Source organism: Oreochromis aureus, linkage group 1, assembly GCF_013358895.1.
Source record: "Oreochromis aureus strain Israel breed Guangdong linkage group 1, ZZ_aureus, whole genome shotgun sequence".
In the NCBI taxonomy this organism is placed as follows: Eukaryota; Metazoa; Chordata; class Actinopteri; order Cichliformes; family Cichlidae; genus Oreochromis; species Oreochromis aureus.
The window spans coordinates 33,555,336-33,583,078 of NC_052942.1; the positions used below are offsets into that span (position 1 = coordinate 33,555,336).

A 27,743-nucleotide genomic window follows, 5' to 3' on the forward strand; every position below is an offset into this window, starting at 1 on the left:
GAGCGAGGCGTCACGTCCTGTTTATCTCTCTGTCTCTTCCTTGCTCTTCCAGAAGGGCCCTGTGGCACCGGTCGTGGCTGTGACGGCTCCGCAGCAGACCCCCGTGGTTTTGCCTCCCCAGGCCCCGGCCCAGCCTGCCTCCCAGCCAGTGCAGCCTGCACAGCCGGCAATCGCCACGGCCTCTGGAGCTTCTGTCGCATCCCAGGTCTGTTTCCTCTGCCACACTGCCCTCCTCTCACCCTCCTCCACTACCACCCACACTCCACCCTAAAGGGTGAGGGCACTGTCACAGCTGCCAGGAGGCTGGCTGTGTCACAAGCTCAGACCCGGACCCACAGCTACACCACGTCACACAGCTGGCCATGGACAAAGAGTCTTGCACATGCCCACACATACTTGCGCTCATACATTCACACTATTGCATACTGACCCAAGGACATAGAAAGACATAGAAGCACAGATTTACCATGAAGTCACATGTATGCATATTCTCACACACACACACACATATATCTATCAACCCAGGTGCTACATTTTAATGTCCTAAATGTACACTATTCACTGAGTTGTGACTGATGTGTTTCAGCCCCTTTTATCAGCCAAGTTAATTCCACTCTTTAAGCTAATATTTAAGGACATGCAGCACAGTTATAGGGCCACTTCCTCTCTGTCTTATGTTGTGATCTATTGTTTTACATAGCGACTTTAAGGTTGAGATTTGTTAATAGTGGTGTCATTGGGTTTTTTTTGTTTGTTTGTGTGTGTGTGTGTGTGTGTGTGTGTGTGTGTGTGCGTGTGCGTTTCATAGAAAATGAATCGTTATTTTGTTGTCTTCAACAGGAAATGCAAGAGAATGTTAAGAAGTGTAAGAATTTCCTGGCCACACTTATCAAGCTGGCATCTCACAATTCTCCGTCCCCCGAGACGTCTAAGAACGTCAAGGCTCTTGTTCAGGACCTGCTGGTGAGCTTTACAAAAACACTATTCATATCATATAGGAAAATAATTTCACTTGTTTAGATTTGACAATTTTGGGGCAAGTATTTGATTTAGAAAAACTGCTAAGGACCTGCCGTATACCTCTTTTTTTTGTAGGCAAATAATTTTAACTCATGCATCTAACTAATTTAATGAAATCATAACATGGTAAGTGTGAGTCCATTGTTTTGGGGTTTTTTCCCATTTTTTTTGCGGTGTAACATATTTTAAATTTTACATTAAAATTGACACTTTTCTGTGTCGTTGTATTAAATATTTCCAACCTGTAGATGGCAGCATGAAACTCTTTCCAAAAGTCTCTTTTCTGTGTCATGAATTTTCATCTCATACACAATGTGCACCTTAAGTTGTACCCTGAAGTTTCAGGATGGAATGGTTGATGATTCCTTCTGGTGATGGGCTTTCATCTAACTGTGCTTATACCCTGTGGTGTACTGCACGGCTTCTCTTTTGAAATTTAATTTTTTCTTTACTCTTAACCTGACAGGATGCCAAAATCGAACCGGAAGAGTTCACCAGCCGACTGCAGACAGAGCTCAAGTCATCTCCGCAGCCTTACCTGGTACCCTTTCTCAAGGTGAGGTTCTTGCTAGTTAACTTCTTTTTTTAACCTTCTCCCGAAGCTATATCATCCACAAAACTGATTCCTACACTGACTAATGCAATGGCTCATTGAGCTCATCTTCTTTATAAGTCTCTGAAACTGCCTGTCTAACATTGAACCCTACACCTCTGTCATCAAGTAGTCTTCTTCACCTTGGGCCTGATTATTCAGTTTATAGCACCTGTAGGTACTTGAAATTCCCATCCATCCATCCATCCATCCATCCATTTTCTTGTGCTTAACCAATTCAGGGTCATGGGGTCTACTTGAAATTGACCCCTAAAATTGTTTTCTGAACTGCCCCTTATCTTTCTCCTCTAATTATTCCCTAACTTGGCTCCTTAAGCTGCCCCTCATAGATTTTTCTGAAATGATCCCCCTAAAGTAGTTCTTTGCATGGGACCAGAGTCAATGTTAGCCTGGCCTGACAGTTGAATGAGACACACACACACACACACAGACACACACACACACACCCTCCCTCTGGCCTGACTTCTGACTGCGGTGACGGTGGCCCCTGCAGCCGTTCCAGTAGCCAGCAGGTTTTTTTCAGCCAGCCACGATGAGCATCACATCAAGGCACTCACCCGCCCAACAGGGCCACAAACACATGGTGTCAGGCAATGTTAGGTCATTTACGTCAAAAATCTGCCCTAAAATAGTCTCTAGGGAACGACATCAGCTCCTTAGGTCAACTGACAGTGAGTTATCATGCTAATATTTATGGTAACACTGTATACAGTTTTAAGCATACTGTAGGTTTATTATCCTGAATGCAAATTAAACAATTTCAGGTCACAAATAAGCATTTTTTAAATAACAAATAAAACTGACATGAATCATTGTGCAAACATTCTACATGCATGTGGTCACATGCATCTGCAGATGTTTTTTTAGCTGTCTATAGCCATATTTTTTTTGATAGCATTATGCTTAATTAGCCAGTGACCACAGCAGTAGTTGTTGCAGCTGTGTATGGTGTTTTGTAATGCATGTCTATTTCTCTGTGTGACTGTAAACTCTGGCTGCCCTCTGTCCATCAACAGAAGAGCCTCCCAGCCCTGAGGCTGTCTTTGCTGAATAGTCAGCAGTCTCTGACCCAGCCCCCGCAGCAGGGACTAAAACCAGCACCCTGTGGCACCCCTCCTGCCATCGTCGCTGGGCCAGCTGTCCGCATACGCCACCCTAATAGTGTCAGCACCACTACGGGTGCCAGTGCACTGCCCGCTGGGACGCTCGGACATGCAGCTGCAATGGTATGTATAACGTGGCCCAGAGTATCCAGTGCAGACACAGTCATCACAATGTTTAAATTGGGAGTTGCTTTTTAAAACTCTTTTGTTCACACACAAGAGTTTGTTCCCCAAAATCACAGTCCAAATAAAACTACATGTGATCTTTGAAGTAAAACATAGCAAATACAAAGATCGATCCTAAAATGTGTAGATGTTTGTAACTTACATATTCACACCATAGATAGATTGTTTGCATAATGTGCAAGTGGCTCCAGAGCAGAAGCACTGACCATAGCAGATGGCAAAGCACAAGTATCCAATTAGAGGTACTCAGTTTACAAACTTTGCTGTTACACTGTTAAGTTGCTCAAAATGGGAGGTGAGAAGGACTAATAACAATGTCTGGGTTGGAAAAAGAGCCAGGGAAAGCATATGGAGAAATAAAACAACTTTTTAACAGAATAATATATAATAATAAAGTATTAACAGATCATTCATTGATACCACACTTCTTCACAAGCATTATATCAACTCCCAACACTTATGAAGCTCGATCACTGGGCTGACCAGCTGCTCTCACTGGCTTTTTATACGTGAATGCTGAGTGCTGAGTGAAGTCAGCTGTGCCACCTGAATTCAGGGAGAGAGCAGCACAATACACCCACACAACACCACATAGTAGGCCTTTTAAAGCTATGACGTAAGGTTTGTGTCTTTATTAGTAGGATTTTGAAAAATTTGTCAGTGAATTTGGAGGGTTTTGTTGTTAGACTACAGTAGTTTTAAACATGAAGGTTCAGTTATTCCACAAAGAAGTCCTTTGGAGGCGTTACATTAAGCTAGGAATACATATGCCTAACACATAGGACTGTGTTATATGTCTTTGTGAGCTTTCTGAAGGGCTATTTAAAGATCCTTCCCCCAGTTTAATGGAAACAGTTTAACACCACACCATCTGTCCTCCAAATCTGTGATATGATTCTTGATATGCAGTACAGTCTCTGTGATGGTTAGTCACACCCATATGTTGCAGGTTATAAAAGTGTCATGATTATTTGTGTACAGGAGTCAAAGAAGCAGGAGTTTCAAAAAAAATACAAGAAGTAAATCTACAAGAACATCGAAACTCCACAAAACTTGGGCTGAGCGCACACACTGAGGAAACACAGACACTACAACAAAAGGGCAATGTGAAATTGTTGCCTATTTATACAAACTGACACACTCTAAGAGCTAATCAGGGGAATAGGGACCAGGTGGGGAACGAGGAACAGCTGAAGACAATTAAGACAGTTAGGAACAAGACCAAGAAGACAAAAGACTACCAAAATAAACCTGGAAGTCACTGACTGACAAAGAGACAAGACTCTAACACACTTGAACTTGACACAGGGGAGACCATGGGGAAGGCTAGGAGAAACACAAGAGATTATAGAAAAGGTTGAGACCATCTCAACCTTGCCTCTCTAACTTTGTCTCCAAACGCTCAACCTGTGCTGTCCCTCTGATATACTCATTTCTAATCTTGTCCGTTCTGGTGACTCCTACTGAAAATCTTAACATCCTCTACTCTGCCACCTCCAGCTTGGCCTCCTGTCTGTTTGTCAGTGTCACAAAAAGAGGCCGAGTTTTACACCTAAAGGTAGAAAAGAATTCAAAGTCCCAACAAAATTCATATTTTAGGGTCAAAGACCCAGTATGATGACAGAGGGAAACTGTTGGACTGTACCAAGAAGCAACAGCCTTACCTTTTCTTTCTTTTTTTTACCGTTTGTCTGATTTAGTTTCCAGATTTGATTTGCTTGTTTCAGTTATATTTGAAATGTTTTAAAAAATGTTTATTAATTTTAGTCTTTATAATCGTAATACTGTAGTCGGTAGTGCCAGGAGCAGATTTAAGAAGTTCAGACAAGGTATTGCAGAACAAAAACCTGGCTCAGAGTCAATGCCTTCTTTTGCTTAATGTATTGAATAATATGACAATATTAGCAAAGACTAATAATATGGACCTTTCCTCTATATTTCTAATTGGTTTGGCATTTTTGTTAGTTATTTTCTGTTAGTTTTCTATCCCCAGTTTCAGATTGTGGTTTAGTTTTAGTTAACTATAATAACCGCGTTGTGGATACTGAACGTGTGTTTGTGTCTGTGTGTGCAGATGTGCTTGTACATTGAGAATCATGCAACCCCACAGAGCCCAGATGTCTACAGATGGGTCAAGTGAGGTCAGACTCAGATTGGTGTGGTGCAGGCAGAGTAGTGGGCAAGCTAGAGGGGTCTCTCTTTTGTATTTCTCTCTCTCTCTGTTTCTCTTTCCTTCTCCCTCCGTTTTTTTTCGCTCACTTCTTTCCGATTTACTTGGGCTGTCACTTGCATACACACACTTTCTCTCCATCTCTTTCCAACAGCTTCTTTCACTGTATCTGCCCCCGCATCACCCTCTCATTTCTCTCCCTCTTTCCCTCCCTCTACCCGTTAACCGTTGAAGGGTGAAGCGAGGTAACTAGGTCAGCCCCAGGTCAATTTTAAAGCAATGTGGCGGCCGCAGTCTATGTCCAGAACATGCCTCTGGTCTCTCGCTCCCCCCTTCTCTCTCTCTCTCCCTCTCTCTCTCTCTCTCTCCCTCCACACACACACACAACGGCAACATAAGCTATCACACAAAACATTAGTAAATGATCGCCGCTGGCACATCAACAGTCTGAAACCAGAACGCTAGTTGAATTAGCCTAAAAAAAATATCTGTTCATACTACAGTGGTATGGGAAAGATTTCTTGTTGTAGTAAAGTAGGGTATATAGATGTGGGCTTACATTATTTAAGGTTTCTTATTTAATTACAATTAATGCTCCAGGATATCCAATAAGCCACAATCATTTTGGTTTTGAACCCACAACATTTGAAACAATGCAGTGTTTCAAATGTCAGGGGTTTAATTTGATCAAATTTGCTTTTAGCAGAAAACATCTGAAGTATTCTATGTTTCTAAACACATGGAGGATAGACCACTTGATAAAGACATTATTTAGAAAATCAAAGTTAGATACTTTTAAATAATATATATATATATATATATATATATATATATATATATATATTTTTTTTTTTTTTTTTTTTTTTTATTGTGCCAAAAGCTATATGGGAACTAGACCATAAACTTCCTTGGGGCAAATTTTATATGAGGTGAATGGCCTTGATAAAAACTCGAGAGGTGTAAGTAGGCTGCACCACCACATACCGTAACAGTTCATTCTTCATTGCAACAGTGTGCAGCGTCAGTACGTGTGATGTTCTATGGATGTTTGAGCTAAGAGGTTGAAATAATATATTCCAACTTTGCTGGTCAAGTTATTGGGCATCAACAGCAAGGAAAATGAATAATGAATCAATAATAAATAGACATATAAATAGTAAATAGCGGCAAATTCGTAGCTTTATATGCATTTTTCTGTATTATTGTTTAAAATCTGTCTCTCTTTACATAAAACTAACATGTTATTCTTTAATCAAAAAAACATCTAACATTTAAGATCACTCTAGATGTTAAATGTAAGAAATATGAATCATATGAAAGATGAGCAGTTTAGGTTTAGTGTTATTCCTTCTGCCCCTGATTCTAAAACTTCTTACCTGAGGTTTTTCCCTCTCTTAACTGTGTCGCCAGCTGGCCAGAGGTGCTAGCTATCTCTGCTCATTCTGAATGTATTTTTCTCCCCTTCCCCCCCTTACTCGCAGACCCCTGCAGTGGATCTCTGGGAAAAATGGCCTCTGTCTTTTTTCAGTAGCTTGAACAGTAATATAGCATGTGTCAGGGAATGGAAAACAAGGCTAAAAAATATGCAGCAAGAAGCAAACTGGTAGGAATGGATGGCTGAGCCTGAGGCTCGGCCCGTAGCTCCTACCAAGGAAGGAAGTGACTCTAATAGCCCAGCATACTCTCCCACCCCCCGCACCTTCTTCTTCTACTACTTTTTCTTCTTCCCAACTACTTTTTCACTGTGGCCTTGACTTTTTATTGCCTTTGTCTTATCTGCAAATGCAAGCAAATGTAGGTCACATACAGTGGGAGAAATCCATCCTTCTTGTGCATTTAATTTGATCTCTAGTTTCTCTGTACTGTGTGGAGAATTCACCACTCTTGTATGTATTATGCATTTATTCTGTACTGCTGGTATTTTCACTGTGTTACAATTGAAAAGAAATCAATATACAAAACTCAAGTGGGTCTAGGTCTACAGATTATGTGTTTTTTTCCTATCCAACTATGACAAAAAGTTTGCTTTTTCACTTTCGGTTTTGGGGATCACACAAAAATGGAGCAATGCTTTAATAGGCATTCAGTTTCATCCTTTTTAATTTCCCTTCTTTCCCTCCTCCTTCTCTCCAATTGTTTCCTTCTGAGAAATGCTACAATAAAGTTTTGCTTCCTCAGGGTGTCAAGACAGGAGGCGCTGTTGGTGGCCAGGTCCGGATGCCTGTGGTGATTACGCAGTCCATCAGAGCGCAAGGTAAGACATCTGCAGGCCTATTACAGACACATTTGATTGAATTCAATTACATGTACAGTCCCCATTCTTATATCAGGCATTTAGAGGACTAAAGTATAGAAAGATAAAAGAATGAACAAACATTTCTTTATATTTTTGGAAACTTTGACTCACAGTTTTCTTCCGATTCTGTTATGCAATATTTACATCCTTCGATTAAGACACCATTGCAGGAAAAATATTCAAAGACTTTCAGCCTCAGTTTAAATTTCTTTTTAAATAATGAACCAATAAAACAGGTTATATAGCCTAAGATGGCCATTAGTGAAACCGTAAATGTTCTCTCGGTAGGCTGAAGGATGTGTAAACAGGCAGGAGCCATAGAGAGAACAGGTGTTTTTTTTGTGTTTTTTTTTTTTTCCTGTCTGGTTATAAAGCCTTCTCAAACATTTGCGCTACTGCTTACTCACACTGATTCACAAACACTCTTCCCACAGAAGCCCACAAATATCGCCCCAACACCAACCGGGTGTAACGCTCCCCTAAGAGAGCTCTGTGCTCTCAAGTGGTGTGTGAAATGAGTGTATGTGTTTGTACCTGTTTGTGCTTGTGCGTTTGTGTTAGTGTGTGTGTGTGTGTGCGTGTGTGTACGATCGGAGGTGCATACAAATTTGATCTGCCCCCTTCCCCAAGATTGCCTGCAGTGAAAGATCTGTAGGTTGTTTTATGCCCATAAATTGGAATGCGGGGATAGTTCTAAAAATACTTTCCTGTGCCTCTTGGCTAGGAACATGCCTGTTAAAATCAAGTTTAAATTCACTCTGGCAGTCCTTGTGCCTCTCTGGAAAACGTGTCTCGGAGCAGGATGCGGTTTAGGAGTGTAAGGAAAGGCGGTGAAGTGCAGTGATATTGACAGAGCGACGCTCTCCGCACCAACCTGGGGAGAGTGACAGCCCCGCACCCTCACCCTCACCCTCACCCTGCCCCTGTGAGGATGACAGAGACAGCTGAAGGTAGTCGTTAGACAGAATGAATATTTGATGCAGATAGAAGGGGACACTTCAATGATAACATTACTCCTTTCCTTTTTGTTTAGTGTTTTCTTCTTTGTTCCCCCCTTTCTTTAACAGGCACAATGGGAAAGGGAACCATAATCCAAGCAGGCAAAAGTCCCATGGGCCTGCCTGTTCAGATCACTGGGAATCAGAAAAACAAGCTCAATGACCCCGGAGGAGGCACATTCAGGTACAACTCCTCTCGCCAGGAGAGTGACTGTGGAACATGTTATTTGCGGCTGCCAACACATGGGGGCAGCATTTCACTAAAAAGCTTCTGCATGACTACAGGCTACACTCTCAGCTAAGACTGTGAGTGTTTATCTGAGTTGCCTGCCTGGCCACCTGGCTGCCTGCCTGCCCGACTGGTTGATCGGTGGTCCTTACTTCCCATGCCCACCACATAGCAGCACACTGTCAGTTAATAGATCACCCTCACGATCGCCTTCCTTGTGTCACTGTCACAACTCATCGACAGGATTCCAAATGAGCTACAGCTTAATTTAGAAATAAGATAATTGTGCCCATATGGTTGGAATTTCTGGATGCGGTTCTGAAAATACCTTTTGGTTAAGTCAAACATACAGTATTTAGCCTGCAGCTTTCCTCCCTCTCTCTCTCTCTCTCTGGTCTTGTCTCTGCTTCAGCTGTGCCTTTGTCTCGAAACATAAAAGGTTCATCGCCCACATGCTGGCCTTTGTGGTCCATGTTTTGTGTGAGTCTTTATGTGTTTTATGTTTGCATACATTCCTCTATTTGTCTGTGTTTGTTTGTGTCTCTGCTTGGGTGCACATGAACATATGTGTATATTCCAGAAATCTAAGAATTTGTGTGTGTATGTGTGTGTGCATATCCAGTGTGCTTGTACACATGTATTGACAGGTGCCGGAGGTTTAGGATTGCCCCTGTGTGACTGGGACAGGGCAAGAAGAGTCTGGGTCACATGGGCCAACGGGTTCATGGTAATGGCTCCCATCTCCTGAGGGGAAAGGCAGCGCCCTGGGCTCTGATTGATAAACCAATAAATCTTTAGCTGCGTTGGTAATTAAGCTGTCAGGCTCGCTTGTTACTGGCGACCTTTTTCCCCCCTGCGGTGATCACAGGGGCCCACCACACACAAATGCACTGGTTTCAACACAAGTCCAATAACACACAGTACCACTGTCACGGAAGAATCATGTCAATGATATTTTGTAATTTATTTTCTCTTTATCCGGGTCAGGTGACATTTTGCCTGCTCTTCATTTTATGCGTTAGACACTCTACGTATTGTGTTTTCATCCCTTTATTTGTCTCTTTCGTTTTCTTCCAACGACACATACATGCTGAACTTTCTCGCCATCATACTGTTACTTGAAGTCACATATGACTTTTCTGAGTCCGATATAAATTTAACTGTTTGATGAGTTGACCTCCGTATTATCGAATTATCTTCATTTCTCACTGTCGCTCCTAATTTGTGTCTGTGAGCAGACGCTGTTTTTCATGTTTACCATGCTGAAAAATGCAGACAAGTTGTTAAAAAAAAAAGTTAATTTTGAGTTTCTACAGCCTTTTAAAGAAGCTAATATTTAAACAGCAACAGCAGGTCATTTGCATAAAATAGTCAAGTAGGTCAGATTTAATTAAAAAATGTGTGCCACTGACATAATTTCAGTAATTACTTAGAAATCAAAAAAGGATTAAGACAAGTGGCCAGCGCACACAAAAAAGTCTAAGTGAACTAAATCAGGGGGAATTTGGTCAGAAAGCCATTTTGAACTAACTGCTTCCACAGCAGGATTAGAGGGGTGTAGAAGGTATCTGTTGACTGTAATAAAGAAGCAAAAAAAACAACCAGTGGTCAGTCAGCATCCACCGTGCTCTCCCCCACCCAGCCTGCACCATGTTCAGCTGCAGTCTGGGACTGATGTGTGTATGGCTGTCACTCTGAACCGCTGGTCCCAGCCGGCCAGCTGTAGCACAAACACACACATACACACTGCAGGGCTTGTGGGGTTTCCAATGTAGCTACAGCCTTCTGTGTAAGTGCTTGTGTCGGTGTGTGCGCATGTGTGTGTAGTTTACAGTACAGAGTGAAAGCAGCTGTCTCTGCGCCCCCCCCTTCTACCCCTCCTCATCTCTCTGTAAACACTCGACATCCGCTGTAATCACTGGCGAGCCAGCCGAGGCCCTCAGCCCTCTGCCAACCTCCGAGCTCAGCCTCAGCCCCTCAAATCCAACCCTGTGCTTCATGGTGGACACACATCCCTGCGCATTAACAAATACTGGCATGGTTGCATAGGAAAAGACACACACAGATACACATGCAAAATTAGGATCAAAAGTTTTTGTTCATCAGTCACTGTTGCCAGTGGACGCAAAAGTCCACCAGCTCTTTTCCATCATGTACCAGCAAACTGACTTCATTATGCTTTGCGGGTATATCCTTTGTTGATCTATAAATTGCTATGTGATGTGCCTGTTTTGCTAAGAAGAACTTTAAAAGTAAATTTGAGTCAATTAGAACTTAAAAGTGATCTCTGAAAAATGTTGATGTTGCCACTTGTAAGCACGGCAGCCACAAGATTCGATTATGTTGAGATTTGGGGGAAAAATACATTCAGAATGAGCAGAGGTAGCTTGCACCTCTGGCCAGCTGCCGACAAAGATGCTCAAAAACTCCAAAGAAAGTGGTAGCACTCCAAATAGATGCAGGAAAGTTTAAAATGCTACAAAATATACTTATCAGCTGACGAATCCAACAAAGGTCTCTTAGCATTGATCAGATCGTCACCTACATCACACCATTTCCTTGCCAGGTATTTTAAGTGCTTGGGAATAATAACAGCCTGAGTGTTGGTAATGAATTAATTACACTTACCCATTAAACATGAAACAATACTTGGCCTGCTTCTGGTCTTTGGAAGGCTCTTAAGCCTGTGCTATCATTCATTTTGGGCATTAACACATGTCCTGTCAGCTGCCCATTGAACTTAAGGCTGTTTTATGGAGAATACTTCTCCAGTGGCGCATGTCTCTCAGTGTGGGCACAACAACATGCATGGCCTGGGTGTTAGTCACAGGGATCAATCAGGGCCCCCTGCCTGGGCACAGAGACCTTTATCCACAGGGATAAAGGGGGTGGATCAGTGTGAAGGTGGTGATGGTAGTGTTGGAGACGGGGGAGGGGGGCGGAGGAGATCTGAATGCACCCCACACCTACACAACCTCTAAACAGCAAGTGCAATTCTCCAACCTCCTATGGCATTGCCCTCGCTGAAACACAAGCTTGATGTGGAAACGACATGCATATGTATTTATGTGGCCTCTGGCTCCGAGTCCCCGAGCCAACCCAAACCAATAACTGAGAGCCTGCTCTTTAGCTTCCGTGGAAGCTAATTACATATCTGCTTTATTAGTGCAGAGATATAGTCGGGAATATTTTGCATTTCATATCTCACTCCCTCCTTTTAATGTCAGACCTGTCTTTAGCATTCTCGTTTGATTTCAGCCCTGGTGATCTCAAATGGCCCTGAAAACAGATCATCAAAGATAAAAGGATTACCAGAATTTTTGGATACTGAGTGATATTTTGTTTGCCGATACACAAAATGTCAACCAATCTCCCTGTTGGTAGTTTACTCTGTTTACTCAGTTTACTGTTGATTTAAAAATAACACTTTTTTCTGCAGTATAAATTGGAGATCTTGACCCTATGGTATTTTTTTTATTTTTTATTACTCAGATAACGAGACTCCGTTAGTACAGTGAATAGATCTTTTTCCTTTATTCTTCTTTTATTCCAAAGAAGTTAACTTTCTTTGTCATTTTTAGTCAAATTATTTGAAATAATACTACTAATAATAAAATGCTTAACTGTTAAACCATGTAATATTGACCAAAAGAATCACAGAAAACTTTTTTATGTACTGAAATTGAATGTACTTGATTTAATTCAGTGGTTCTCAAACTTTATCTCACATGCACAACTTCAGAAGCCGAAAGAACGCCCTACACTTCTAATTTGTCATCAATCATTAACAATAAAAAATGGATCCAAGTTGAAGTTTAGTGAATACAGCTTGGGAAGCTATCGTTCCCTTTGTAAATCATATTAATTCAGCTTAGTCTCATTCGATATTTTCCCCTGGTGCTCTATGCCCCACCTGGAGTGGCTCAGTGCCCACGCCACAGTTTGCTGTAATATAACGGTTCATGTAAAAGTAGCCTAGCCAGTTTTGCAGAGATTTTCTAGTCTAAGACTATGTGATGTCTTCTGCCAACATGAGATTTCGCTCTCTCTCCGTCTTTCTGTCTTTATAGTATGCAAGAAATATATTCATCTATTCTCAACCCTGAGAAGAAAAGCTTTTCATAACCTGTACCTTTTCCCACAATGTTTTTAGTTCACCTAAAAGAAGCCAGATTAAAAAAATGAGTAAAATAGGAATCAATTTTAGAACCACGAGTTCAGTGCACCACATGACTGTGGTGAAATTGGCATGGTGGTGGGTAGTTAGCACTGCTACTGCCTCACACCAAGAGTTTCTTGGGTTTGAATCCACGGGTCATCTGGGGCCTTTCTGTGTGAAGTTTGTGTGTTTTCCCTGTGGCTTTGTGGGTTCTCTCTGGGTACTCTAGCTTCCTCTCACAGTCCAAAGACATACATATTTGGTTATCTGGCAGTTCTAGGTGTGAATAGTTGTCTGTCTCATTTTTGCCTTCCAACAGACTGGTGACCTGTTCAGGGTATACCCTGCCTCTCACTCCAGATGGGGTAGCTGGCACAGGCACTAGCCCCCTTGTGACCCTTAATTAGACAAGCAGAAGACAATGGATACATGGCTGTCTATATAAGGCAAAACCTAATGTATGATGTTATGTCCTGTCGTCAGGTAGAGATTTTTGCATCGGTTCAGATATTTTTTTGATCTCTTTGGATCCATTGATACTGAGATTTTACTTTGGCTTTGAGTGATCTTGTGTAGTCACTTTTCCATCATGGACATTGGCCTGATGTGTAGTTTTTAGTTTTTCTTTACTTACCTGGTTGAGTATGGCCTAAGGTGTGTGTGTGATTTTAAGCCAGGTCAAGTTATCCATAAGGACGTGATAAAGAAAGGTGCACAGCCTGAGGTGCAACACAGATCATAATCCTATGCATCCACGGTTGCGTTGGTGTGTAGATTCTCTCTGTGAAGGCTTAATTAGAGAGCTGGAGGAGAGGAGGAAAAGACGAGAGAAGGTTGAGGTGTGTAGAGTTCAGGGAGCTACTCTAATCGTCTTTGTCAACCTCCTGCCGTGGTGTCAAGTTTCATATCGGCTCTCCGTGGCCGCACTAAGGAGCAGGAGGGCCTCGGTGGGGTGGACTTGGCTGACGGTGTGTGCCCACACTCCAAGACGCCTGAAAGAACTCGGTGCCCCGTGCTGCACACATGTGTACGCAAAAGCACAGCAACACACACTCTGTCGCAACCAACAACAGTGGCATGAACGTAAATGACTATGGAGGTGAGCCAGTGAGTGGCAAGAGGCCACTCTGTGTGTGTTCTGTGGTTCTTTGTTCTTTCCGTCAAAGCCACTCAGAAAATCCGCTTCTCGCTCTAGGCCAGTCCTGTAAGCACAACATGTCACTGCTCTGCTAATTCAGGCCAGGATCATAATCATTACTTGCCAAGTATAATAATTGTAAAGGAATTTTTCCCAGTGACAACTCACAAAGAAACACACAGCCTTTTACAGAATATGTAAACCTCTTTGACAAAGAAACACAGTGACCATAGCACACATTTTGCATGTTTATACTCCTTTGTCTTTGCTAAACTGTAATACTGTGTAAACATTGTGAAGTCTGCATTATGCCCATGAGAAATGACCAGTGCTCTGAGAAAATACATCACTGTGTGTTGCACATGATTGTGTAAATAGAGTTTGTTGACATTAGTCTATAGCCAGATTCATTGCAGCTCTTTGCCAATTCTCAGGAGCATCCTTACCGAGCAACACAGCTTCCAAACGCTCTTCATCTCCCTGACTCTCAAAGTGTTGACACAAATAGACCCTGGAATGGGACTTCTGTGCCATTATGAGCAACGTATAGCCCCTTGTAACAAAACTAATGCATAATTTTGTCCAGGCAAATATCCCTGTGAAAAATCTCCTAGTTGACAATATAATGTTAGGGCGTGAATACACAATTAAGGATTGTGCAAAAGGAATTTTCCTGGTGATTCTGGAGCTAAAAAGAAGAGGAAATAGTTTAAACACAGCTTCCAGTAGGAGTCAGTAGTGCTGTGACAAGCGCCTCTCAAGTTCTCCCTTGGAGAACTGTGGAAATTTCACGGACTTTACCTAAAGTTAAACTTGGACAGATGCATATTTTGAGAAAATGTACCTTTTACGTCTCTTGTGTTTCTATTTTGTCTCGTTGCACGACAGAAATGTGTTGTAAAAATGTACCACAATAAAATGTGTGTTTGCGTATTTTTTACCATCTACCATCTCGTCCTTCAGGGACGATGATGACATCAATGATGTGGCTTCTATGGCTGGGGTGAACCTGAATGAGGAAAGTGCCAGAATACTCGCCACCAACTCTGACCTCGTGGGAACGCAGATCCGCTCATGTAAAGACGAGGCCTTTCTTCATCCGGGGCTGCTACACCGACGAATTCAAGAAACAGGTGAATCCTGACCGCACAGTGTAGAAGTGTCATATAAAGACTTGCCCCCTTCCCGGTTTCTTGTTTTTGCATATTTCTTACACCTGAATATTTCAAACAAATTTAAATATTAGACAAAGTTACCTTGAGTAAATGCAAAATGCAGTTTGCAGTTTTTTAATAATGATTTCATTTGTTAAGGGTGGGGGGAAGCTATGTGGGGAAAAAAGTAATTGCCCCCCCCCCCAAATTAAATCATGAATTAACTGTAATTAACCATGCTTTCTGGAAAGCTGAGTAAAATTTCACTATTCACACTTAGGCCTGATTAGTGCCAGCAGCCTGGACAATGCCTGGACTTTAGTCCAATTGCAATGGTTGGCATGAGCTTAAAACAGGTTGCTCACGCTCAAAAACCCTCCATTGTGCCTGAATTAAAACAATTCTGCAAAGACAAGTGGGCCAGAATTCCTCCACAATGATGTCAAAGACTTATTGCCAGTTATTACTTCATTGCAGTTCTTGCTGCCAAGGGTGACACAACTAGTTATTAGGCTTAGGGGGCAATTACTTTTTCCGATAGGGCCAGGTAGGTTTGATTAACCTTTTTTCCTTAATAAATGAATCTCATCATTTAAAAACCTAATTTCCTATTTAGTCGAGTTATCTTTGTCTGATATAAAAATTTGCTTGATGATCTGAAACACGCAAGTGTGACAAAAATGGGGAAAATAAATAAGAAATCAGGAAGGGGCAAATACTGTTTCATAGAACTGTAGCTCTTAGGTGTTCTTAATGGCAGATAAAAATGGTTACCGATGCAGTAGGAAAATTCCTCATGTCATGTCATGATAAAAAGATTCTCTGTTGCCTTTTGTGTAAGGACCATGTTGTTTTTGTATTTATTGTGTCATCACTACAGACAGTTTTGATTTTTTCTCCTTCTGTGGTTTAGACTGAGCATTTCTTGTTTGGCCTTGGTTTAAATTTGATACACTTAACAATTCTTTCACCTCCTTTAATGAATTCTTCAGTGGCTGTCTGAACTCACTGGACCCCAGGCACACGCATAAATACTTTATGGGTTTGTCTTTTGAAGGCTGGCTGTCAGATTGTCCTCTGGACTAAAGGAACAGAGTTTAGAGGGATGTAACTTGCCAGTAAAATTTTGAATCTTTCTCGGCTTATCAGAGTGTCAAGATCCACTAAAAGCACACGATATTGCTTGAGCTAATCAATATAGGCGGAGAAGTCTTGCTTGTATGCAGTATCACATACGAGTGATGGTGTCTTCATTACCTCTTTTTGCTAGCGGCAATCCATTTCATTGCTTGATATATACCTAAGGCTGTAGCTGCACAGTAAAACCTGTGAAAACGTGTAATGAGCATTATTGCTCAAAATAACTGTGCCTAGCATCTTGCTCCTGTGCATCAGATCAAAAAACACACAGTATAATTCCACGTGACGGGGAGTCTAGCACCCTCATCTTGTTTTTATCTCAATTAAAGTATCTTTAGTGTAGCATGGAGGCCTGCGGGTCATGTTTCATTACGTGGACCCTTGGCATGGTTGTTATCCCGTCACCTTGGGGTAGAAGAGTTGTTTAAAAATATAAATCTTTCCTCGGGGGGGCACGCAGCATGATACGGGGCAGGAGGCTAGGGCGCCCCCTGCTGGGGAAGTGGCACTTATGCAGCTTTGTTGTGTCAGTGATTGGCCCCTCCACGCTCCCAGCTGACAGCAGTCCGAGGGAGGCTCACCGAGCCTGCCAGCTCCATTCAATCAGAAAGGCTCGGCTGCTCTTCTTTCCTGCAAAAGCACCAACTTTGTTCCGATTTAACATTGAGCATCCCGCAAAAAACTTAATTGTGACCTTTCCTGCCCTGGTTGCCCCCATGAAAACACTGGCTGTAGTAGCTTTCTTTTCTTTTCTTTTCTTTTCTTTTCTTTTCTTTTCTTTTCTTTTCTTTTCTTTCCTTTTCTTTTCTTTTCTTAGATGTCCTAATTTCCCCTTTCTAACCCCCTTTTGATGTATTTTCTGAATTGTGAATTCAAGAGGGGACTGGCTCTTTCTATCCCCTTCTTTATTTTCATCTTCATGTCTCTCCGTGTCTTGCTTCCTCTCCTCTCTCATTTATCCCCTGCAAACAAACACTTGGGCCGCCCTCGCCTCCCAAACCTGTCTCCCTTCTCTCATAACTCTCCAGGCTTGTCCTTGAGCTTGTGGTGGTGGTGGTGGTGGGGGCTGCAAAGCTAAAAAGCAGCACTCCACCCCCATCTCAGGAACCAGAACACAGGCACAGCTGGAGTTCTCTAGGAAAGCTCCTCAAAGTAATGATAGTCCACTGGTACCTTAAAGGTACACACACACACACACACACACACACACACACACACACACACACACACATACAGAGGGAGCACACATTTATTGAAAATGTTGTTTTTGTTTTTTCATTTTTTTACAAAGCTAAATCTTAAGATGAAATTAAATAATGTTTTGCTGGCTTATTGGCTGTTATTTGTATTTTGAATATCTATAAATAGTATTTCCTGCTAGCTGTTAATGATCTCTAATGCTGCAAACCCATTTTAATTTTTTTTCTTTTTATCAAGAAACTTGCATACCCTGAAGTGGCTAACACAGACACGGTTGGCATTAGAGTATATTTAACCATTGAACATATGCCTGCTTAAATTTGTTTCAAATTTGTACAAAATAGCAAATTTTAGTAATAATACAAGAACCTTCTTAAGCAACATTACCAAATCTGTTTTATTAAGTTTGCTTTATTATGCAGAATATAACAGGAATGAGGTAGTTATGCCAATCCACTAACCTTTTTAGCACTAATAGTATTTGTTTGTGATCTCTGTGAAAGAAATATCACTATTGCTACAACTCCTGTGTGCAACTCCTGTGGTTATAGAAAGATTACCAGCTGTATAGAAGTCTATTGGCAAACAGCCCTCTGCTCTCTTTCTCTGAACTTTTCTGATTTCTGAGTGCCAAAATGCAATTATGTGTTATTAAATATAACATGAAGTTAACTTTCTAAATGATAGACCTCAATAATTGCAATAAAACAAAGCATGCTTTATCATCTACTTATTATGTTGTTAGCCAAATGAAGGTGCCGTGTCCTTTGTTTTGACATTGAGCACTGCCCTTGACAGATGATGTGGCTACATCCATCTTTTATATCAGTTTATAGTTGAGCTGAACTAAGATATTGGTTGACCAGTGTTATTGGATGGATACTATATGCTAATAAGACCAGAGTTGAAAACTTTTTTTTTTTTTCCCCCGAACATAATGCAGAAAAACATGTTTCGGGTAATTTAGAAATTTAGTGTAACATGCAAATACTTGTCCAACTCCATTGTTGATGTTGTTTCCAGTACTATCAGGACTCGTTGCATCATTTGTAGCAGAGTATCATCACAGCTGAGCAGATAGTGGTGCAGAGTATAACAGAGTTTCTCTGTAATTTTCTTACTAGTTCGTGAAATACTTTGCGGAAAAGAATTAAGGATTCTTTGTCCCATTTTTTTTCCCGGCTCTGCACCTGCTTCATAAGATGAGGAGAGAAGACTGTCTTAAACTCCTTGGCTTTTGTAGTACAGTGTTCAGACTTTGCTTTTGTGAGTAAATTTTTCTCGTTTGCTGTAAGAAATTGCTTTGGTCTATTCTTGGCATGGCATCAAGCATATGTAGAATGGGTGTGCCTGTAACAGGAATGTGACTCTGCCTGATGGCATCTCTGTCATTTGAGAATGGAGTGGTCCTTGTTGTGGTCTTACTTAAATACTGACTCATGACGTGCAGTAGAGAAGTTTTTTTCTGACTTTGTAGTGGTCAGTTATGGTCTGGCCATCTCGTCAGTGGATGCTGAAATAAATATCAGGACCAGTTATGGAAACTGGCTGTGTATTTTGAGAAGGAATGACATAGTTGCAATTATTTTAGATATAAACTACAACAGATGGGACTTGTCCATTTTCACTGCCAGGTACTTTTCAGGGAGACTCTTTTTCCAATCAATACCAGCAAGTTTCACAGGAACTAAAAAATCCAAGTATCAATGCAGGTTGAGTCTCATCATGAGATTTTACTATGTCTGTTGTTTTAAAAAGTATTTGGCAGATGAATAAACAACTTACAATTAGCCAAATGATGTTTTTTTTATTTATTTATCAGAGTTGACATGTAATACATGCAGATTTAGCAGTGAAGAACACAAATATGTAAACTGTAGCCTATTCGATTAACTTTGGTTTACTGACTAGTAAACTCTAAAAACTGACTTTTACTGTGTCATGTAAATAAAAGTTATAATGTGGAAAGAAAGCCCAGGACAGGTGGTCACCCGGTGGGGTCTGAAGTCAGTGTAGCATGTTATTTTATTTAATTTATTTTTTTAGACAAATATTCTTTTAGTTAAACCAGCTCCAACAGGGAGTTTAGTTGTATACTATTTGTTTGCAGTTGGATTTCTGGCCATCTGGACTTTTGTTACGGAGCCACTCAGAGAACTCATAAGTTTTGAACACAATATTGACGTGTCATCATCTTTTAATGGTTTTTAAACTTTTAGGAGAATTGTAGACCTGTTATTTTTTTATGTGTGGTTTACCTTTTTGCTTATCCTGTGTATACTAATATGTTACTCATATGCACTCATAGGAATTTTAGCAATATGTCAATGCAGACAAGAAAGAAAAAGACTGCTTGCGAGGAAGCATGGATGGTGGTTAAAAAAATTAAATAAATAAATATTAAAAAATCAGTTTTATATCTTTTCCTAAACAATTTTTTGGTGGAACACATTGTGAATTCAGAGAAAGTTTTGAAGAAGAATTTCTAAGGTCTTAAAAACCACAGCGCTCTGAGAACCTGGCTGCATTTATGCTAAGTTAGGCAATTACACAATCTTGGATGTACTTGAGTTGGGTTTATGTGAGTTTTGACAATATCTGTTTATAAATTCAATTTTCTCCAGATACTGGCATTGGAGGTAATGTCAGAGGTAATGTCACCTTTGTAGAATCTGTATATCAGTTTTCAATATAAATGTTCAGTTCTTTATTTCTCTGAACAACACTGCCATCATTAGTGTCAGTAGTTTGGCAAAACAATAGTACATAAGGTAGCTTAAATGAGTTGAATTAACGACACAACTGGAGGTGTTACAGTCCTTGGTGCTTGTCTTCTTTTTATTCTTAATGCTGTTTTAGTCAAAATTAAACAAAATGTTAAAGCTGTACAGACTATTAGCCGTTTTCTAGCTGTTTTACATGCTTTTTCTAGGTGAAGAATAATGATCTGTATCAAGTTGAAGAATATGTTTTTGTTCTCTCTCTGCGGCTAAGTCTCTTAAACTTTGTCTGAAATATTAATGTCCCTGATAGATTGCATTTTTTAGGGAGCAGGAGCCTATTAGCGTTTTTCTTTGACCTTGTGACTTTGCCACATGTATTGCCACTGTAATTATAAGGCTAACAGGGCTCCCTCCATCCGTTTCAAAGCTTTAGCTGCTGAGAAGTGTATGTATTGTTCAGCTGATTTAAATAATTGGTGTGGTTTACTTAAAAGGGTGCCAGAGAGAAAATTATGTTAATGGAATAATTTAAAAGGAAGTTGGAAACAGATAGTAACCCTACCAAAGTCTGTCCTCCTCTCTTTTGTTATGACTTCAGATGAGTTTTGCTCCAAGGAAACTAAATTATCCTTCTATGAAAAGAGATGGTCAATGTCGTTTACACACTTGAAGGAGCTTAGCTGGTAAAGCCACTTGAGAATTTGCACTAAGACTGTGAAACAAATTAACTTTTCTGTGCAATGAGTCTTCTTTCTGGGAGTTAATTGCACATACTAATCCAGACAGTTTTTCTGTATGAATGTGTAAGTACAGTGGGTGTATATGTGTGCATAAGTGAAGGTACTCAATGAAGGTTGTGGTCATCTGTTGATGTGCTTTTATTTCTTGACTTCTTTGGGAGGGGTGTGCGAGCTCGTGCACTGGATCTGAAAAGTATTCACAGCATTTCATTTGTTCCAGATTTTGTCATGTTACAGCCTTATTCCAAAATATATTATGTTCACTTTCACCAAATATCCCGTAATGACCAAGTGAAAAAGTGAGGTTTCAAATTCTTGCAAATTTATTAAAAATACTAAACATACATATAACATGTACGGACGTATTCACATCCTTTGCACAATACTTTGTTAAAGCACCATTGGCATCTAATACAGTTTCAAGTGTTTTAAGTATGGCGCTATAAGCTTAGCAAACCTATTTTTAAGCAGCTTCTCCCATTTGCCTTTGCAGGATCTCTCAAGCTCAATCAGGTTGGATGGGGAGTGTTGGTGCAAAGCCAATTTCAGATCTCTGCAGAGATGTTCAATCGTGTTCAAGTCAAGGGCTCTGGCTAGCCCACTCAAGGACATTTACAGGCTGGTGCCGAAGCCCCCCCCTTTTTTTGGGCTGTGTGCTTAGGGTAACTGTTAAAAGGTGAACCTTTGCCCCAGTCTGAGGTCCAGAGGGCTCTGGACCAGGTTATTTTGTGTAGGGATGGTGTTGGCGGGGTGATGAGTGATACCTGGATTCCACTAGACATGACGCTTAGCATTCAGTCCAAAGAGTTTCTCGTGGTCTGAGAGTCCTTCAGGTGCCTTTTGGCAAACTCCAAGCAGGCTGTCATTGGGCTTTTGCTGAGGAGTGGCTTCCATATGGCCACTCTACCGTACAGGCCTGATTGGTGGAGGGCTGCAGAAATTATTGTCCTTTTGAACAGTTCTCGACTCTCCACAGAGCAACGCTGGAGCTCTGTTAGAGTGACCATTGTATTCTAGGTCACCTCCCTTTCTCTTTTAAGGCCCTTCTACCACCATTGCTCAGATTGGCCAGCCAGCCAGTTCTAGGAAGAGTCCTGGTCGTTCCAAACTTCTTCCATTTACGGATGACTGAGGCCATTACGCTTATTGTGACCTTAAATGCTGGAGAAGTTTTTCTGTACACTTTCTGAGATCGTTGCCTTGATATAATCCTGTGTCGGAGGTCTACAGACAATTCCTTGGACTTAATGCTCTTTTGTGCTTTGACATGCACTGTGAGCGATATGACCTTATATAGACATGTGTGTCTTTCCAAATCATTTGCAGACAACTGATTTTATCTCAGGTGAACTTCAATCAAGTTTTAGAAACATCTGATAAAATATCAGTGGAAACAGGATCAACCTGTATGTATATGTTATATATTTGTTTTTTATTTTTAATAAATCTGAAAGTACATCAAACAAACTTTTTTTTCCCTTTCTCATTATGGGATATTGTGTTTATAATTTTGAAAAAATTAATGATTCCATTTCAGAATAAGGCTGTAATATGACTAAATGTAGAATAAGTGAAGCATTGTGAATATTTTACAGATGCACTGTATGTGTTTTTCTTCTACCTGCTTATCTGCTGCTTTTCTTAAGTCTTAGCAGCAATTTAAGTGATGATATAACAGTGACTTATGACCTGTTTATAACCTTAAGTAAATTAAATGTGGAACAGATGTCACATTAGAAAAGTCCTTGTTGGTAAAGTGGAGGATCAATATTTTAGGATTTAATGAATTAGATGAAATTATAAGAAGCAAAGTACTAGCTGTACCTGGTGTTTCCAAAAGATGCATCTGTTTGACACTAATGATGTACTAATCCAGTGATTCCCAGAGTTTTAGATTCTGTTTTTAGGACATATATGTGAGCACATGTGCACGAGTCTTCGCCATTTATGTTTGCAATCAGTGGCCTCTCAAGTGAGTCTCTCATCCTTCACATGAACTCCAACTTCACCTTCTTGGCCTGGCAGTGATTGTCCTTGTTCTCTTTGTGTAAAGGCACATTAACCAGTTCTTCAGTGCTGCCGCAGGTGCTGGTTGAAGTGGCCCTTCACCTCGAAGTGGGTCTCCAAAGAAGAAAGGCTATTGCTGCCAGTTGCAGAGCAAGATAGTGGAGTTAGAGTTTCTTAAACTGTAGAGGGAGACCCTACTTGAGAAAGGAATGTTGAGAACTGAAAAAACACAACACCGGAAATGTGTTTCATTAACTTACTAGTGACAAAAAAAATGAACAAATACAAAAAAATGACTTATTCTCTCAGACAAATTAAAAATATCTAAATAAAAATCCGAAAATAATCTCCATATGTATTTGTGCAGTTGTTGATAAACCTGGGCAAAGTAAGAAATATTTGCAAAACCCTACCTGATCATAAAAATGTCATCTTGTCCTAAATGTGTGTGTTAATATATCTTTCACAGCTAAAAAGTTTGGAATTACGGAAGTCCCCATGGAGACAGTGACATTCATCTCACACGCCACGCAGTCACGGCTTCGGACGGTAGTAGAAAAGGTTTCTACTATTGCACAGCACCGACTGGACTCCTGTAAGGTAGGACGTTTGCAAATAAATATGCTCTGCCCCTATACACACACACACTCAAAAAAGATATGTTGAGGGACTTGACAAGGGCTGTCACTTTGAGCTTAGTACAGTTTCAGCATGAAAAAAAGTAATAATCATGCAGCTGCATTTCTGAAACCTTTGTGTTACTGTTGCATGACACTTGAGTGAGGCAAATGAAGCACCACGAACTGAAACACAACAAAACACAATAAAAGAAAACCATGATCAGATCAGCCACCTGCCAAGATTTAATTTTATGAGCCTCATACTTTATAACAAGTATTGAGTTTTTTTTGTGGTGGCCCTTATCCAGTGAATGAGGGTAGAGTGAACAGAAGAATAAATGAGTACATGGGATATATTAAATTTGAATAATAATGATATACACTGACAATGAAAAATGGATTATTTGGGGGGATTTTTTTCTCCTTTTTATGGGAATTATTTCCTGTCATACGGATATACCTATGTGTTGTAGAATTACAGTATTTATAGATCTTTTTATAGCGATAATACTGTATAATGAGTGACTGTGTGTCTCACACCCTTACCACACATGCCCCAGCATGCAGCAAGTACCATCCGGTTTATTATAAGACAATCTGACTAAGTGCCTGTTTAGGTAGCTACCATATGATTAAGGGCTGGAGAGAAAAAACTCATCAAACGCATCACACCTGTATAGTTTGAGATTGTAATGTGTAATCAGAGCATGGTGGTTTATATTGGTAATTGTCATGTTTGTTCTGGTTTATAGTCTTTTCAGCCATCACTGAGAGGGCAGATAGGTTTCTTGCACCTGCTGTGTTTATAAACCTTAAACTGCTTTTATGGGCAGAACACAAGAGCTGAAATTAAAGAGAAATGCTTCTGTAGTTATTTTTGGCACCACTTTATCATGATATGACATAAACTGTTGATGAATGAAAGATTCAGTCAACAATTCTTTCCTTCTTCTGTTCAAGGGCTGCATAAAATGTTACAAAGTACCACCAAGTACCACCAAAGGTACTAAATGAATCCTAGCTAGACTGTCACTGTACTTACAACTTACAAAACACTCAAGATGGGGAATAAAATCCATGGGGATATTATAGCAAACATGCAAAACTAAACTGCCATGGATATGAAGGCATTTGTATGCTTCAACAGTCATGTAAATACACACTGGCATATGCACATGCATTTTTTTCCTTTTGCTTGTTAACTCACAAACAAAAATGGAAATATAAACACGTAAAAGTTAATGTCAGAAATCTTATTTACCTTTAAGTTGATACAAAGCACCAGAGCTCAGAGTTTTCAGCCAGTCAAAACTTATAAAAGAACTTGTAAGTGCCTGTCTACCTACAGCTGCATACTTTTGTTATTATTGGTGACTTTACTTCTTGTAGCCCTTAAATATAACTATATAACCACATTTAATTGGTAAACATTAAAGCACAAATTCATCTCCGCTGGAAGGCTATATCTTTGCATCGTTATGAGAAATTGGGGTGTGTCGGGGGGGAGAAACTTTTGAAAATGTGTTTTTCTTGATGCCAAGACGGGAGGATGAGGAGGAGGGAGGAAGAGCATTGCTACTGCTGTCCCCGTCTTGTTTTGTGATTCTTCTTTCCATTCGTTCTTTGCCTTTTTTGTGGTTTTGTAAATGAGGTGTGTGTGAAGGAGGCATGAAGCACTGTGAGCCCAGCTCTGTTGACATCAGCGAAAAAAGAGAGAGAGAGAGAGAGAAAAGACCGAAAGACAAAGCGGCCTTAAAGTGCAGCCGGGCTTCGGCAGGAGCGGCGGCGGGAGCTACGGCAAGAGTGCAGGCTCAGCGCTGCAACAAAGAGGAGGGAAGCTGGATGAGAGAGAGAGAAGGAAAAGGGGGGCGGGAGAGTGGAAGGGGGCTGGTGATGAGTCTCCTCTGATGTGTCTTTGTGCTCTGTGCCACTCGGCGTCTCTCATCCACTCATGGAAACACACAGAAGAGAGTGATATAGAAATCAAGTGCAAGCAAGAACAGAGATGCATGAGAGACATGCAGTCACACAGAAACATGAGAAATAAGCAATTATCCTATTAACTTTTGATGGCCTAAAAAAGTTGTTTTTACTCTTGCCTTTCCGTCTCCCAAGTGGGAAGTGATGTGACATAGGTAAAGAGACGCAATGTCTGTAAATAGAAAAAGTTTGTTGATGTGTTCAGACTGGTGGTGTTCCAGTTGAGTTGTGTTTTCATTGTTTAACCAAAGAATGGTGAAGGAATTATGACTCCTTCTCAACAAATAATTGATTTTAAATATAGATTTGTATGGTCACGGCAATCTACTGCAATTTTTTATACAATAGCTTAAGAAGATTTAGTTAATCTGGAACTACAGTTAGTCACTGCGCTGGATAAATATCCTATCTGTTTAGGGAAAAAGGATTTGAAAATTAGGTGGGTTTTTTTTACATCATTAAATCATAATCAGTGTTTTTAAGGTAATTAGTAATGATATGACATATTGAAAAAGGTGTGACACTGCATAACAACAGTCCACAGCCTGTTGAGGACTGTTCCCTCATTATTGCATGACAGCTTAAGCAGATAAAACATCTGCAGTTGATTCCAAGTGTTGAACTTGCGGAAGGTATATTTTCACTAGAACTCTTAATATGAGGTCCAGATAGACGTCAACGTAAGTGAAGAGAGATGTCAAAATTTAGGAGTGACCAAATAAACAACCTGGTACTTTCTCAAAAAGAGTGAATGCACTGGCCAGCTCAGTAACTTCAAATCATCTAACCAAGTCGAAACCAGATGAAACCTAGACTAACTTGTACCAGAATGATGGGAAGAGAAAAGTATGGAGAAGCATTATCCCAAAAATTGTCCAAACCCAGGCCTCAAGGGCCGGTGTCCTGTAGGTTTTAGATGTGTCCTTGATCCAACACAGCTGATTTAAATGGCTACATTACCTCCTCAACATGTCTTGAAGTTCACCAGATGCCTGGTAATGAACTAATCATTTGATTCAGGTGTGTAGACCCAGGGTGAGATCTAAAACCTGCAGGACATCGGCCCTCTAGGCCTGGAGTTGGCCAAGCCTGCATTATCCCAAGCATACCATATTCTCTATCAAATAGGGTGGAGTCAGTGTTATGGCTTGGGCATGTGTGGCTGCTAGTAGGATTCAAGTGCACAAGACCATGGTCTGTGGAGATTCTACAAAATGCTGCAAAACTGATCGACCAGCTCTTTACACTACGAATGAATAATAACCCAAAGTATACTGCAAAAGCAGATGGGACAGTCTTCAATGTCCCATCTGGAGAGTTGAAATTCATTTTCTGAAGAAAAAATTGTATGCCGAGAGAAAAACAAGCAAACAGCAACTGAAGGTAGTTACAGTAAAGGCCCAGAAGAGCATGCCAAGGGAAGAGACCTAGCATTTGGTGATGTGCATGAGTTCTAGACTGCAGGCAGTCAGTGACTGCAGAGTATTTTCATCCAAGTATTGAAAACAGTTCATATATTTAAAATTATGTTACCATGTCCAGTTACTTTTGAGTGCTTAAAAATGTATAAAACTTGCTTTAGTTCCTAAATGGTTAATGTGATAGTTTTGTTAAACCCCTCCAATTAAAGATGATGGTCTGTACTTCAATCACATATTGATTGTTTGATTTAAAATCCACTGAGGTGGTGGAAAACCGGAAAACTGTGTAACTGTCCAAATACCTACATACCTAATCGTGTAGTATTAAATGAGCTGCCCAGGGAATATAGATGTACACTAGCAGACACATGAGAGGACTGACCTTAAATGTAAATCATGAAATAAACAAATCATTAACAGTGAAACATGAAGACTAACATTAAACTTGAAAACAGAGACAGGGAAACATAGAAAGCAGGAAGAGTCTCAAGTGTCTTACATTTGAAATATTCTGTTTTCTTATTGATATCACAAGCATCTTGACCTTATTTTCAATTTGAAATATCTGAACTGAAGGCAACCCAGAGTTTTGAAGTATGTGGCTAAAGCCTTAGAAGTAGCCGCTGAGTGGGACTTGTTCAACTATTACCATTGAAACAGTAATTATCTCTATCTGCTTGTCAGGATGATGAGTGCTACGAGCAGTCTGCAGACGTTCGCTCTCAGCTTCGCTTCTTTGAGCAGCTGGAGAGAATCGAGAAGCAGCGGAAGGATGAGCAGGAGAGAGAGATCCTTTTGAAAGCCGCTAAAGTAAGTTACTGTCGCCTTATCATCCTGTTGTGTGTG

The 27,743-nt window shown here is 40.5% G+C and overlaps 1 protein-coding gene across 3 annotated transcripts in view; it reads left to right on the forward strand.

The window, feature by feature from the left end:
• The window catches only part of LOC116325639 (transcription initiation factor TFIID subunit 4-like), a 95,312-nt gene that overhangs the window by 15,981 nt on the left and 51,588 nt on the right, over positions 1–27,743 (forward strand). For all 3 annotated transcript variants that reach the window (XM_031746596.2, XM_039612862.1, XM_039612865.1), the window contains exons 3-11: positions 53–205; positions 841–963; positions 1,487–1,576; positions 2,650–2,859; positions 7,271–7,346; positions 8,456–8,570; positions 14,876–15,045; positions 23,346–23,476; positions 27,582–27,707. In XM_031746596.2, coding sequence (XP_031602456.2) covers positions 53–205; positions 841–963; positions 1,487–1,576; positions 2,650–2,859; positions 7,271–7,346; positions 8,456–8,570; positions 14,876–15,045; positions 23,346–23,476; positions 27,582–27,707 — 1,194 coding nt within the window. The remainder of the gene's footprint in view (positions 1–52; positions 206–840; positions 964–1,486; positions 1,577–2,649; positions 2,860–7,270; positions 7,347–8,455; positions 8,571–14,875; positions 15,046–23,345; positions 23,477–27,581; positions 27,708–27,743) is intronic.